At 45.5% G+C, this 14,278-nt stretch overlaps 1 protein-coding gene across 1 annotated transcript in view; it reads left to right on the top strand.

The window, feature by feature from the left end:
* Positions 1 to 279: 279 nt before the first annotated feature.
* VPS26C (VPS26 endosomal protein sorting factor C) overlaps positions 280 to 14,278 on the top strand; it is a 35,841-nt gene continuing 21,842 nt past the window's right edge. Inside the window, exon 1 of the mRNA XM_043474719.1 lies at positions 280 to 417. Coding sequence (XP_043330654.1) covers positions 361 to 417 — 57 coding nt within the window. The 5' untranslated portion in view covers positions 280 to 360. The remainder of the gene's footprint in view (positions 418 to 14,278) is intronic.

The following is a 14,278-nucleotide window of genomic DNA, read 5'->3' as shown; positions in this document are numbered from 1 at the left end:
CGCCGGGAGAGCCGAGTTTACCTCCTCCCCCTGGTCAACGGGCGAGAAGAAGAGGCATTTCCGGCCTCAAGGCTGGTCTTTACGGAAGGGGTGGGGTTTCCTCGATCCCGCCCCTCACGCCCGGGGGAGGCCGGGCCAAGAGTGACAGTCCTCGACCCGCGCTAAGGCCCGCCCTTGCGCCGGAAGGAAGAAGGATGGGGGAGGGGGGAAGTCGTACTGGCCGCGGGAGCGGGGGTCACGTGACACAGCTGCGGGCGGGGAGAAGAAAGGGGTGGGGCCCCGGGCGGAGGGGCGGGGCGAGCCCTCCTCGCCGTTCGGTCACGCGCGGCAGGAAGTGGTGCGCCAGGCGGAGTATTAGCGATGGGGACCACCCTGGACATTAAGATTAAAAGAGCGAACAAGGTTTATCACGCTGGGGTAAGTAGGGGGGTGGGCGGGCCTGCAGGTTCTGTGGTCTCCCCGGGTCTGGCACACTTCTGAGTTTTCCTGGGCGGGTGCGTCCGGGTCAGGTGGGAGCAGCCAGGTGCATCCTCCCCAGGTGCGTCCCCCGCCAGGTGCGTCTCGCCTGCACGGCTGACTGCTCTGCAGCGGCGTCCGCCGGGGTCGCCGCCGCGGTTGGGGGGCGTGTAGGGCGCCTGGGCTGCAGCGCTTAACCGTCTGGCCCCTTGGACATCCAGCCCGGCTGGGGGCTTGAGCGGTGACTTAGCACTGCGGTCGGAGGAGCTCGACCAGCAGACGCTCGGTTCCTCGCTAGTAAGAGGAATGCAAAGGTCTAGGGCCAGAAAGGCAGATGTAACCTTGGAAGCAGAAATACACCGTAGGCCATACAAAAGTTACTCGTTTCTCTGGTTTTGGGGACGGAAGGAATTGCATGTTAAAATGCAAATTAAAAAAAAAAAATCTTAACGATGCCATGAACAAGTTTTGTGCCACTGGCCACTTTTATCTCCTCGGGCGCCCGTTTGCTTGTTTGCCAAAGGAAAATGCAAGGTTTTTCTCCCACTAACTCGGGCAATCTCAGCCCTTACTGTAACTAAATCAGAATCCATCGCCCTGGCAATTTACACTGACCGGAGTCTCATACCTAGAGACCCCTGTGATTCTGGCCCCTGTGCAGCCAGGGTTGAAATCGCAGCCACCTCTGAGAGAGTGTGGAATAAAACTGAGAGGAGTGGCTGGTCAGGTGAATGCAGCGAGGGCTCAAAAGGGATGCTTAAATTCTTTGGGGGCAAGACCATTGAGGAAACCTCACGTTTACACAGATGCAAGATAATTTGGTCATCTCTAGATTATTAATTACAAAGGGAAAAAGCTACGTTTATAGTGCAGGAATCTTCCAGTCCCTGTCCTAACCGAGACCAGCGGTGATACCACCTTATCGCCACAATTGACACATTCTCGGACTATAATAGAGGATTCTGGTAGGAAGCACGGAAGACACAGCTCAGCTCTGTGGTTTCTGCCCAACCTGCATCACTTTACTCGGTTCATAGGGAAACAGGCGTATTCAAAACTGAGGAACATTCTGTGCATTTATTGGCCTGGATTCTTCAAATATGTCAGTGTCATTAAAAAGACAGGACAACTTTTTTTTAAGATTCAAGAGATGACAGGGATATAACAACCGAATATGATACCTAATTTTTGATAAATTTGAATATGGGGTATATGTTAAGTAAGAGCTTTAAATTCCCCCAGTCTGATGTTCATATTTCGGTTATGTGGGCGAATGCTCTACATGCTGAAGTATTTAGGAGTGAAGTGTAATAATAACTAAATTTTAAATGGCCTGGTCATAACGTGTGTGTGTGTGCATGTGGGGAGAAAGAAAGCAACAGCGCCAACATGTTAACAGTTGCTGACTCTGCTTGAAAGCCTTGTGGGTCTAATTTAATGCCTTTAAAAAAAAAAAAAGCTTTATTGAGATCTAATACCATAAAATTCACTCTTTTCGAGTGTATAATTCAATGGTTTTAGTATATTCAGAGTTGTGCAACCGTCACACCCATCTAATCTTAGAACATTTTTATCACCCCCTCCCCAGAAGAAACACCGCACCCAGAATCCTTCATTCCTCATTCCCTCTCCCTCTTAGATCCAGGCAATCACAGATCTGTTTTCTGTCTCAGTGGATTTGCCTAATTAGGACAAGGTCAGGTATATAGGATTGTACAATCTGTGGTCTTTTGTGACGGACTTCTTTCACTTATGCATGAACTTTGAATACATTATGCTGTTGTAGCCCGTATCAGTTCCTCATTTGTTTTCATGGCTCAGTAGTATTCCGTTGTGTGGATATGTCACATTTTATTTATCCATTCATCTGTTGATGGACATTTGGGTGGTTTTCATTTTTTGACTATTATGATTAATGCTACCGTGAACAGCATTAATCTAATACAGGTTTTTGTGTGAACATATGTTCCATTTCTCTTGGATATATACCTCGGAGTGGATTTGCTGGGTAATATGCTAACTTTGGCTCAGTGGTAAAGAACCCAGCCATCAGTGCAAGAGATGCGGGTTCAATCCCTGGGTCAGGAAGATCACTGGGGAAGGAAATGACAATCCACTCCAGTCTTCTTGCCTGGAAAATCCCATGGACAGAGGAGCCTGGCGGGCTACAGTTCATGGGGTTGGGTGTGACTTAGTGACTCAACAACACTAACTTTATATTAGGTATTTGAGGGCCTTCCAAATAGTTTTCTGAAGCACCTGCACAGTTTTACGTTCTTACCGTTAGTGTGTGAGGGTTTCGGTACTTTGTATTCTCGTAACTTTTCTGTAGCTTGGAAAATACCAAAAGTAAGAATTGGGAAGACTTCCCTGGTGGTCCAACCGTTAAGAGTCTATGCTTCCACTGCAGGGGTCCGAGGGTTCAGTCCCTGGTCAGGGAACTAAGATCCCGAATGCTGTACAGTGAAGCCAAAAGGTGAAAAAATAAATGAATCAGAAAAAGGGGGGGGGGGAGGCAGTGACAGGCAATATGTATATTTAGTTTTAATACTTATTATTTTCATTCAAAAGGTAACACATTTTATTCCAAGATGTTACAGCAACTGAGATGTTTTCTGTGTTTTAAAGTATGGTAGAAGTAATAAAAGTTTGGTTCAGTCGCCCAGTCCTGTCCGACTCTTTGTGACCCCACAGACTGCAGCACACCAGGCTTCCCTGTCCATCACCAACTCCCGGAGCTTACTCCAACTCATGCCCATGGCATTGGTGATGCCATCCAACCATCTTATCCTCTGTCATCCTCTTCTCCGCCCACCTTCTATTTTAGCATCAGGGTCTTTTCCAAGGAGTCAGTTCTTCGTATCAGGTAGCCAAAGTATTGGAGTTTCAGCTTCAGCATCAGTCCTTCCAATGAATATTCAGGACTGATTTCCTTTAGGATTGACTGCTTGGATCTCCTCGCTGTCCAAGGGACTCTCAAGAATCTTCTCCAACACCACAGCTTAAAAGCATCAACTCTTCAGCACTCAGCTTTCTTTAAAGTCCAACTCTCACATCCATACATGACCGTTGGAAAAACCATAGCCTTGTCTAGATGGGCCTTTGTTGGCAAAGGAATGAAAACAAGTGATGCAAAGTACATTTGAAAAAGATGAAGAACTGGAATCATCCCTTTGACCCACCCGGAAGTCTAAGGCACCCAGGACCTCTCCTGGGGGGGTGCTGGGTGGAAGGTGGTGCCAGCCCCGCCCCTCCTGTGCACACCCCTTCGTGTGAGGATTAGGGACAGGTTCTGCACCTGTTGGCATATGACTTCCCAGTCTTCGGTCACTTTTACACTTAAATGTGTGTTACAGTAAGTGCATTATAAAAGGAGACCTCATATGGCGAGTGTGAAAGAAAAGCCAGTGTCGCTTCTCCTAATAGAGGTTGCAGTGTACATTTGACCCTTGAACAAAGCGAGGGGTAAAGCTGCTGACCACTCCCCCCTGCAATCGAAAATCTGCATATAACTCTTGACTCCCCCCAAACTTAACCACCAATAAACTGCTGTTGACCAGAAGCCTTACTGATAACATACACAGTTAACACATGTTTTGTATGTTGTAGGTATTATATACTGTATGTTTACAATAAAGCAAGCTAGAGAAAAGGAAATGTTATTTAGAAAATCATAAGGAAGAGAAAATACATTTATAAGGTGTTGTACTGTATTTATCAATACCATAGTTTGTCTCTTTACAAAGTGAATCACCTGTCAGCATCTGCATCAGTATTGTCTCATATGGTCCAAAACGCTGTAGATTATTTCAGTCAGTTCAGTCACTCAGTCGTGTCCAACTCTTTGTGACCCCACGAACCGCAGCACGCCAGGCCTCCCTGTCCATCACCAACTCCCGGAGTTTACTCAAATTTATGTCCATTGAGTCGGTGATGCCATCCAACCAGCTCATCCTCTGTCATCCCCTTCTCCTCCTGCCTTCAATCTTTGCCAGCATCAGGGTTTTTTCGAATGAGTCAGTTCTTCGCATCAGGTGGCAAAAGTATTGGAGTTTCAGCTTTAGAATCAATCCTTCCTATAGATGGTATATGAATTACTAGCTTGCTCCTTGGAAGGAAAGTTACGACCAACCTAGATAGCATATTAAAAAGCAGAGACATTACTTTGCCAACAAAGGTCCGTCTAGTCAAGGCCATGGTTTTTCCAGTGGTCATGTATGGATGTGAGAGTTGGACTGTGAAGAAAGCTGAGCGCCGAAAACTTGACGCTTTTGAACTGTGGTGTTGAAGAAGACTCTTGAGAGTCCCTTGGACTACAAGGAGATCCAACCAGTCCATCCTAAAGGAGATTAGTCCTGGGTGTTCATTGAAAGGACTGATTCTGAAGCTGGAACTCCAATACTTTGGCCACCTCATGCGAAGAGTTGACTCATTGGAAAAGACCCTGATGTTGGGAGGGACTGGGGGCAGGAGGAGAAGGGGACAACAGAGGATGAGATGGTTGGATGGCATCACCAACTCGATGGACGTGAGTTTGAGTAAACTCCGGGAGTTTCTGATGGACAGGGAGGCCTGGCTTGCTGCGATGCATGGGGTTGCAAAGAGTCAGACGTGACTGAGCTACTGAACTGACTGAATACCAGACATCAAAAATCAAGAGATCGTGTGAAACAGAAATTCCTCGGAACATGGGCAGGCGAGTCTGTTTCTGTGCTTTTCAGGATCTTAGTTATTATGGAAGCATGTGAAAATGGTTTTGATTCTGTGGACACCAGAGAACCTAAGTTATACTGGGGTTTTAAAATTGTCATTTAGGTTGTTTTCCTAGAAAAGGATGCACATTCAAGATGGTGGTGTTTGTTTTTTTCCCCCCCCTCAAATCACAATTGAATCATCTTTTTTTTTTTTAAACATAAACACAGGATTTTACAGAAGGCTGGGAAGTGAAAAGTCAGGTTCCTCCTCTTTCTCATCCCCTTTCTGTCCCTGGAGGGATCTGCTGACTGTGTGTGTCCTTGTGCCAGAAATTCCCCGTGAGCAGCAGCGGCATGTGTACGCGGACACGCCCCCAGATGCAAAACTTAAATCTTTTCGCTGAACCGTGTAGCCTTGCTGTGCACGCTTTTCCGTGTCATCACATTGTCATCAGTTCATTCTTTTTAGACTGTTAACTTAGAGCAAATTTATTCATCCCGTGTCTGTGGACCTCCTGATAGATGTAAACCTACCCTCACTTATGCCCCAGTGAGTGCGTCTCTGTGGTGAGGGAGCACAGAGTGAGATGTAGTTGTGGGGGTGGGGGCCAGGGCCCTTCTGGAGCTTCATTGAGATGGTGATGCTCCAACCTAGTGTTGAAAGCTAAGTGCTGGGCCAGGGTCTCTCTCTGCTCCACCCCCCACCCCCACCCCCTGGTCCCAGTCCTATTTGTTTCCAGCAGAAGGAACAGACAATAGAAGCAAAGAGAGCAGGACCTAGGAGACACTGGCAAAGCCATCCCAAGTCCACAGACTGGCTTCTCTTATTCTTATTTCCCCACCTTTTACAGCTGTTCACCCTCATCTCATTTGTCAGTGACTTTTTAAAGACACTTTGCTATCTTAACTTTCCGGAGTATATGTTTTCTTTTCCTTGGGTTTATTCCCCTCTTCTAATGTTTAGACTTCCCTGGTGGCTCAGACGGTAAAGCGTCTGCCTCCAATGCAGGAGACTGGGGTTCGATCCCTGGGTTGGGAAGATCTTCTGGAGAAGGAAATGGCAACCTGCTCCGGTATTCTTGCCTGGAAAATCCCATGGACGGAGGAGCCTGGCGGCTACAGTCGTGGGATCGCAAAGAGTCAGAGACGACTGAGCAACTTCACTCACTCTCGTGTTTATTGTTTGTTCGTTTTTTTATTTTAACTTCATAAATCGGCTGTTTGGCTTACTAAATGGTAGCCCTTTTGAAAAAAGTAGGCTTTTATTTTCTAAGTGCAACTTCTCCAGGTCTTAATTCTCATCTGGAGGATGAGTCTGAGCCTGCTCAGAGACTTTGTCATGAGAATTACATGAGATAATGTTTCAAGATATTTACTATAGGTTCAGACCCAAGTGAAGTGAAGTGAAAGTTGCTCAGTTATATCCGACTCTTTGCGACCCCATAGACTATAATGGAATTCTCCAGGCCAGAATACTGGAGTGGGTAGCCTTTCCCTTCTCCAGGGGATCTTCCCAACCCAGGAATTGAACCCAGGCCTCCTGCATTGCAGACAGATTCTTTACCAGCTGAGCTGTGAGGGAGGGGTCAAGTGGTAGGTGGGGGTAGCACTACGCTTTTCCATGACTTCACAGTCGCTGATGTAAATTACATTGTTCCTACACCTCACAAATGGCATGGTATGTGCTTGTCAGTTGCTGTAGTGATTGCTGGATATTTTCCCATACTGGACTTGGAGAAAGAGGGTACTGGCAACCCAGGAGAGCGAATAGAGATGATAGCATTTTGGGTGCTGCAAACCGGGCGTGACTTTGGCATCCCCGTGTATTTCTTTGCTCCGTGCGGTAGGTGTGTTCTTGAACCAAAAGTTTGACTCAAATGCATTGTACATTACACTGTATTTTCAGTGTACTAGAGGAGCTTATTGATTCAAAGAACCCTGCAGTAAATATTTTTGTAATGTAAATATGGTTCATTTGTCTTTGTAAATTTGAAATGTTTTACATTCTGAAATCCTGGCCCATATACTCATGAAAATGACACTGTTCAATATTAGGGTTGTGAAAAACATCAATGGGAGATTTACCGTCCAGCATAGCCAGGTTGTGGTGATGAGGAATTTGTGCACAGCGGGCTGATTACTGTTACTGCAAGAACATCTAGGTTTGCATTTTGTCTTACTGGCTTTCATGTAATTTCTTGTTTAAAAAAAAAACATTAAAAAGGAAAAATCCTTTATATGCCAATTCATTATTTTGAAAAAAAATTGCAAAGCTAGGATGTTGTGAAAAAAGGAAGCCTCACTGTTCTGCTTTATTCTACTGGATTCTTGATACATGAGTGGTCAGTTTTAGTGAATGCTGGTGCAGATCCTTAGGGTAGGACTTTGACCTAGGAGGAATCTCAGGATAATTTTGTGGGAGTTATCCAAACCTTAAGTGAGTCTTTTTTCTCACTAATTATCTGATGCTCCCGAAAAGGCTTGTCTTCTCAATCATATCCCAACCCTTACATAACGCATGAGACGTATTTTCAGAGTTACCCAAGGCTATTTGAACCCTGGGCCGCAGTGAGAGTGCTCATTAGTTGCCCATTTGGTGCTTGTTACAGCAAATTCTGTCCTGGTCTGAGTACTAGTGATCAAGTTCCCTAACTTCAGATTATACTACAAAGCTCTGGAACAGTGTGGTACTGGCCCAGAAACAGAAATACAGATCAATGGACAGGACAGAACGCCCAGAAATAAACCCACGCACATATGGTCAATTAATCTATGACAGAGGAGGCAAGAATATACAATGGAGAAAACACAGTCTCTTTGATAAATGGTGCTGGGAAAACTGGACTGCTACATGTAAAAGAATGAAATTAGAACATTCTCTAATGTGATACACAAAAAGAAACTCAAAATGGATTAAATACCTCAATGTAAGACTGGATATTATAAAGCTAGAGGAAAACAGGCAGAATGCTCTTTTGACAAAAATGTCAACAATATCTTTTTGGATCTATCTCCTGGAATAATGGAAATAAAAATAAACAAATAGGACCTAATTAAACTTAAAAGCTTTTGCACAGCAAAGAAAACCATTTGCAAAAAAAAACCCTACAGAATGGGAGAAAATCTTTGCAAATGATGCGAATCACAAGGGATTAATCTCCAAAATATACAAACATCTCATACAGTTCATTATCAAAAAACAACCCAACCAGGAAATGGGCAGAAGATCTAAATAGACATTTCTCCTAAGAAGACATACAGAGGGTCAAAAGGCACGTGAAAAGATGGTCAGCATTGCTTATTATTAGAAAAATGTGAATTGAAACTATAATGAGATTCCTCCTCACGCCAATCAGAATGGCCATCCTCAAAAGTCCACAAAGAGCACACCTGGAGAGGGTGTGGAGAGAAGGGAAGCCGCCTACACTGTGGGTGGGAATGTAAGTTGGTGCAGCCGCTATGGAGAGCAGCATGGAGGTTCCTCAAAAAACTAAAAATAGAGCTATTTGATGATCTAGCAGTCCCACTCCCAACCGTATATCCAGAGAAAAACAATTTGAAAAGATACATGCCCTCTCAACGTTCCTTGCAGCGCTCTTCTCAGTAACTAAGACATGGAAGCAACCTGAATGTTCATCAACCATGGTGGATATATAACTATGAAATACTACTCAGGCATAAAAAAGGATGAAAGAATGCCATTTGCAGTAACATGGATGGACCTGAAGACTGTCATCTGAGTGAAGGAAGTCAGTCAGAGACAGATATCATGTGATACCACTTATATGTGGAATCTAGAAAAATGATACACGTGAACTTATTTACAAAACTGACTCACAGAAAACAAACTTACGGCTGTTAAAGTTTATGCAGAGGGATAAATTAGGAGTTTGGGATGGAAATATACTAATATAGATATAATAGATATTAATAACTAACGACCTACTGTATAGGGCAGGTAACTACACTCAGTTAACTTGTAATAACCTATAATGGAAGAGAATGTAAGAAAAGAATATAAATATATAGCCGAATCACTTTACATCTGAAACTAACACAACATTGGAACTTACTACATTTCAATAAAAATTTTTTTAAAATATTGTCTTCGTTTTTTTATTGTCTACATGGAACAGACAGTCTACTCTTCATTCATAGGCTGGAGAAAATTCAGGCTCAGAGAAACAGTGCTTTTCTCAAAGTGATGGAAATTATATCTTACCCTTCATCCCACAAACTACAGTGAATGTTTTCTCATAAACAGCTCAAGCAAATGAGCATTGTTTAGAATATAGAGTCCACCCCCCTCCTCCCAGTTCTAAGCAATGAGACTTCTATTAAATGAAATCTTATCAAATTAGCATTCTAATACATCAGTTTTAATAAATCTAATACCCATGAAAATAGTTCCTTTTATAAGCAGATAATAGCAGAGCTTTTTCATTTGAAGTGGGCTTCCCACTCTGCCCTCCCTGACACTTCCTCAGTTCCCAAAGTGGCTGCTGAAGCATTCCACACAGCAGGGGCCCACTGTTTCACTGTGAAAAGTACTAGTTGTAGGATGTAATGACCAGCCAAAGCCAACAAGGGTGAAGTTTTTTGAAATTTTTCATATCAACTCATTTTATTTTGTTTCGTCCCAAAACCTGTAGGCCCTATTAACTTTTTTAACAGTGCAGTGCAGTGCACCCAGGCTTAAAACACTTTGCTTTTATTTACTGGAGGATTAAAGTAAAAATACAACAAAAAGAAGGTAGCCCCCTACACCCTACAGATTATTGGCCCACGATCCATGATTACCACGGTTAACTGTGGACTGACCATCCTTGGTTAATCTTCTGCCAGTTTCCCTCTTGAATCCTGCTGACCTGAGGTTCTTGGGCCAGGAGACCCAGCAGAGGCTGGCAGACTCTGTCCACCTCACTGTTCTCCCTGGTGTTCAAACGTACCCAGGGAAGGGCAGTGGGAGGTTGTCGGTAGCCTTTAACTCTTGATGGGAACCTGTACCTGATTTATCTCTTTTGACTGATGCTCAGAAGGGGTTTCTGAGCTCAGAAAGGGCTCTCCCCAGAGGAACTGGGAGGGTTACCCCAGCTGTCCTCCCAGCTGTCGGGCAGGTTCTTTTGGTGACCTTGGCGTTCGTGCTTTCTCGTGACGGCTGGGCTCCATTCATCCTCACCTCCCTGTCCCCCCGTGGTGTTCTTACCCATGCTCATGGGCTCAGTGTCAGACCGCAGCCACGTGAAGGACACAGGTGGCTCAGATGGTAAAGAACCTGCCTGCTATGCAGGAGACCCGGGTTCGATCTCCGGGTCAGGAAGATGCCCTGGAGAAGGAAATGGCAACCCACTCCAGTATTCTTGCCTGGAGCATCACATGGACAGAGGAGCCTGTTGGGCTACGGTTCATGGGGTCGGGGTCACAGAGAGTTGGACATGACTGAGCAGTTCCACAGCAGGCCTGATATCTGCCAGAAACTGGGCTGCGTTTTGTTTCATAAGAAGAAAGGCTGTTAACTCTAAAACGCAAACCATCCCCTTTTGGAAAGTAGCAGAAATCCCATCAGTGGGAAAGTAAGGTGTCGATGGATAGAAATTCCCTCCTTCAATAATAATCGGGGGCGGGGGGGGACAACCTTCTTAAAATTAAAAAAATTTTTTTTGTTTCGTATATTTCAAAAGAGTTTGTTTCACACGTTTAAAAAAATTGTTTTAACTTGCTGAGAACAAGTAACAGGGACTAGCAGATGGGAGGGAACGTTCTCCGCGCCCCTTCACTGCTCCTGCGCAGTTCCCAGGACTGACGCGCCACGCTCTCAGCTTCCTCCACAGGATGGACGGTGGTCCCGGGAGCTGCAGGGCCCGCCTGAAGCGGGGCGGGGGTGGGGACGGCCCCTCCTCTCCTGGGCACCAGGCACCCACCCTGTCCTCAACAGTCCTTGGGCCGTGGGCGCACCCCTCCGCCTCTGGTCCTGGAGTCTGCCTGCTGCGTGGGTTTGGATGGTATACTGTCCTCACTCATGCATGCGTTTCCCTTGGACTGGGATTCAGTTTGGTGGCTGTTGTTCATTACAGAAGTGAGCGCTGGCTGCTCAGAGCGTTGCCTGTGGCCAGCTGCCTGTATTCCAGTCATTACTTTGCCCTGTAATTAAGCCATCTCTCAGACGCCTCTGCGGTCAGAGTTCTCCTGAACCTCTTGGGTTATGTAGTCTGGAGTCTTTAGATTCACTTAGGCCGGTAGTTCCAAACGAAGTGTCAACACTATAGAGTTTCTCTGAGTTTTTATGTTATTGACATCTGAAAGCCAGTCATCTCTACTAACTCATAATTTTGCGAGTATGCAGTATGTGGCCCCGAAGCCACAGCATACACCATGATTCGATTTTAATATTCCTGTGCTTAGGACCTTGTTATTTACTTACCCATAACTGATTTTTCCTTTTTTTAACTGGTATTGGCAATCTCATTTTGCCCCTTTCTTCTAAACTTTTATTCAGGGACTCGGGTTTCTTTTCCAGATTCTCAAGAAAATTTCACACTTGAAATTTCAGAGATGGCCTCATTAGACAATAGCTGTGATTTTTTGTCACCCCATTTTCCTAAGTATGGAGACCTGTATTTATACCCTACTGAACTAAGAAGAAACCTGCTTTTCCCCCCACCCTTATTACTACACCATCAGAATGCAGTACTGAAATATATGACCCCTGAGAACAGGGGCTTTGCCTTATTTATTTCTGTCTGTGCTGGGTGTGTGTTGCTGTGTGCGGGCTTTCTCTAGTTGCAGCAAGGGGGACTCCGCTTCACTGAGGAGCACAGGCTTCTCACTGCAGTGGCTTCTCCTGTTGCCCAGCGCCGGCTCTAGGGTGCGGGCTTCAGGTAGTCGCAGCACTCAACCTTAGTTTCTCTGCTGCATCTGGGGTCTTCCCCAACCAGAGATCGAACCCGCTTCCATGAGTTCCAAAAGAAATGTCTGTGCCCTCCACTGTCCATCAAGGTCCTCTTCTATGGGGCAATTAAAGCCTTTTGATGTTTAGTGATTTTGGTCAGAGGTATTTTAGGCGTAGACAAGTAAATGCATATAAAGGTTCTTTTCCTACCCCTTTTTCACAGTGGTGCAATGTGAAAGTGAAAGTTGCTCAGTCGTGTCCGACTCCTTGCAGCCCAACCCCATGGACTCATGAAATTCTCCAGGCCAGAATACTGGAGTGGGTAGCATTTCTGTACTCCAGGGGATCTTCCCAACCCAGGGATCGACCCAGGTCTCCCACATTGCAGGCGGATTCTTTACCAGCTGAGCCACAGTTAAGTCGCTCAGTTGTGTCCAACTCTTTGCAACCTCATGGACTACAGCACACCAGACTTCACTGTTCATCACCAACTCCCAGAGCTTGCTCAAACTCATGTCCATTGAGTTGGTGATGCCATCCAACCATCTCATCCTCTGTCGTCCCCTTCTCCTCCTGCCTTCAATCTTTGCCAGCATCAGGGTCTTTTCCAATGAGTCAGGTCTTCACATCAGGTGGCCACAGTATTGGAGTTTCAGCTTCAGCATCAGTCCTTTCAATGAACACCCAGGACTGATCTCCTTTAGGATGGACTGGTTGGATCTCCTTGCTGTCCAAGGGACTCTCAAGAGTCTTCTCCAACACCACAGTTCAAAAGCATCAATTCTTTGGTGCTCAGCTTTCTTTATAGTCCAACTCTCATATCCGTACATGACTACTGGAAAAACCATAGCTTTGACTAGACGGACCTTTGTCGATAGAGTAATGTCTTTGCTTTTTAATATGCTGTCTAGGTTGGTCACAGCTTTTCTTGCAAGGAGCAAGCGTCTTCATTTCATGGCTGCAGTCACCATCTGCAGTGATTTTGGAGCTTGGCCACAAGGGAAGCCCGAAAACCATGACCCATGACCTTTCTCTTAATTTAAAGAGACAGGTGGTCTGGCAGGGAGAAAGTGCCTTTCTGAAGTGGTGGTGGTGTAGTCGCTCAGTCGTATCTGACTCTTTGTGACCCCATGGACTGTAGCCCACCAGGCTCCTCTGTCCATGGGATTCTCCAGGCAGGAATACTGGAGTGGGTTGCCATTTCCTTCGCCCGGGGATGTTCCTGACCCGGAGATCGAACCGGTGGTGCAATATGTAACCTTGAAGAGCATACATGTACTAATGTGAATGATCTCCTGAGATATCATTAAAGGGAAAGAAAAAAAAAACCAACCCACTGTTCTCCTGTTGTTGGAATTTAGGTTGTTTACATTCTTTTTATTACAATGTCGCAGTGAGTAACTACTCTTCAGTCGTTTCTCTGCAAATATATCTGAAGAAAGCTCCTGAGAGTGCAGTTGCTGCGCCCACTGTGTACAGAGTGTTTCTGGAATTGCCCAGTGGCTGGTCTAGCGGCCTCTCAGCTCCTCCCTCCCTGTTGCACCCTTCCCCGCCACATTACGACCTCCGTTTTTATCTTTGCTAATCTGATGGGGGGAAATGGTACTTAGGATAGCTTTGATGATCTCTTCTCAAAATGTTACTTTTGACATTGAGCATTTTTTTCATGGGCTTACGAGCAATTTGCGTTTCTTATGAACTATATTCATGATATTTAGAATGGAATACTTTTCTGTGAGGCTACGCAGCTGGGTTTGGGTTGTAGGATTTTGTTTATTTGTTTTGGCTGTACTGGGTCTTCCTTGCCACAGGGCTGCCCTCGAGTTGCGTGCGTGGGCTTCTCCTTGCAGTGGGTTCCCCGGGGGAGCAAGGCCTCTCTGGCGCTCCCGTTTCCGTGGTTGCAGCGTGTGAACTCAGCTGTGCCGGCTCCTGGGCTCCGAGTGCATGCTCAATAGCTGTGGCGCTTGGGCTTACTTCCTTTGCAGCGTGTGGGATCTTCCCAGACCAGGGATCGAACCTGTGTCTCCTACATTGGCTGGCAGTTTCTTTCTTTGCCACTGAGCCACCAGGGAAGCCCAAGGTGGTTTGTTTTTTCATTTCTTAAAATATTAGAGAAATTAGCTTTTTGCCTATTAAGTTGCATTATTTCCCTAGTTTATCATTTATGTAAGCAATGGTGCTCATAATCACTTTTATGTAACCAACTATTTTTGGTTCGGCAGTCATATTTATTATTCAG

This window comes from Cervus canadensis, chromosome 7 (assembly GCF_019320065.1).
Source record: "Cervus canadensis isolate Bull #8, Minnesota chromosome 7, ASM1932006v1, whole genome shotgun sequence".
Lineage (NCBI taxonomy): Eukaryota > Metazoa > Chordata > Mammalia > Artiodactyla > Cervidae > Cervus > Cervus canadensis.
This window is presented reverse-complemented; position numbering and strand designations above follow the sequence as displayed.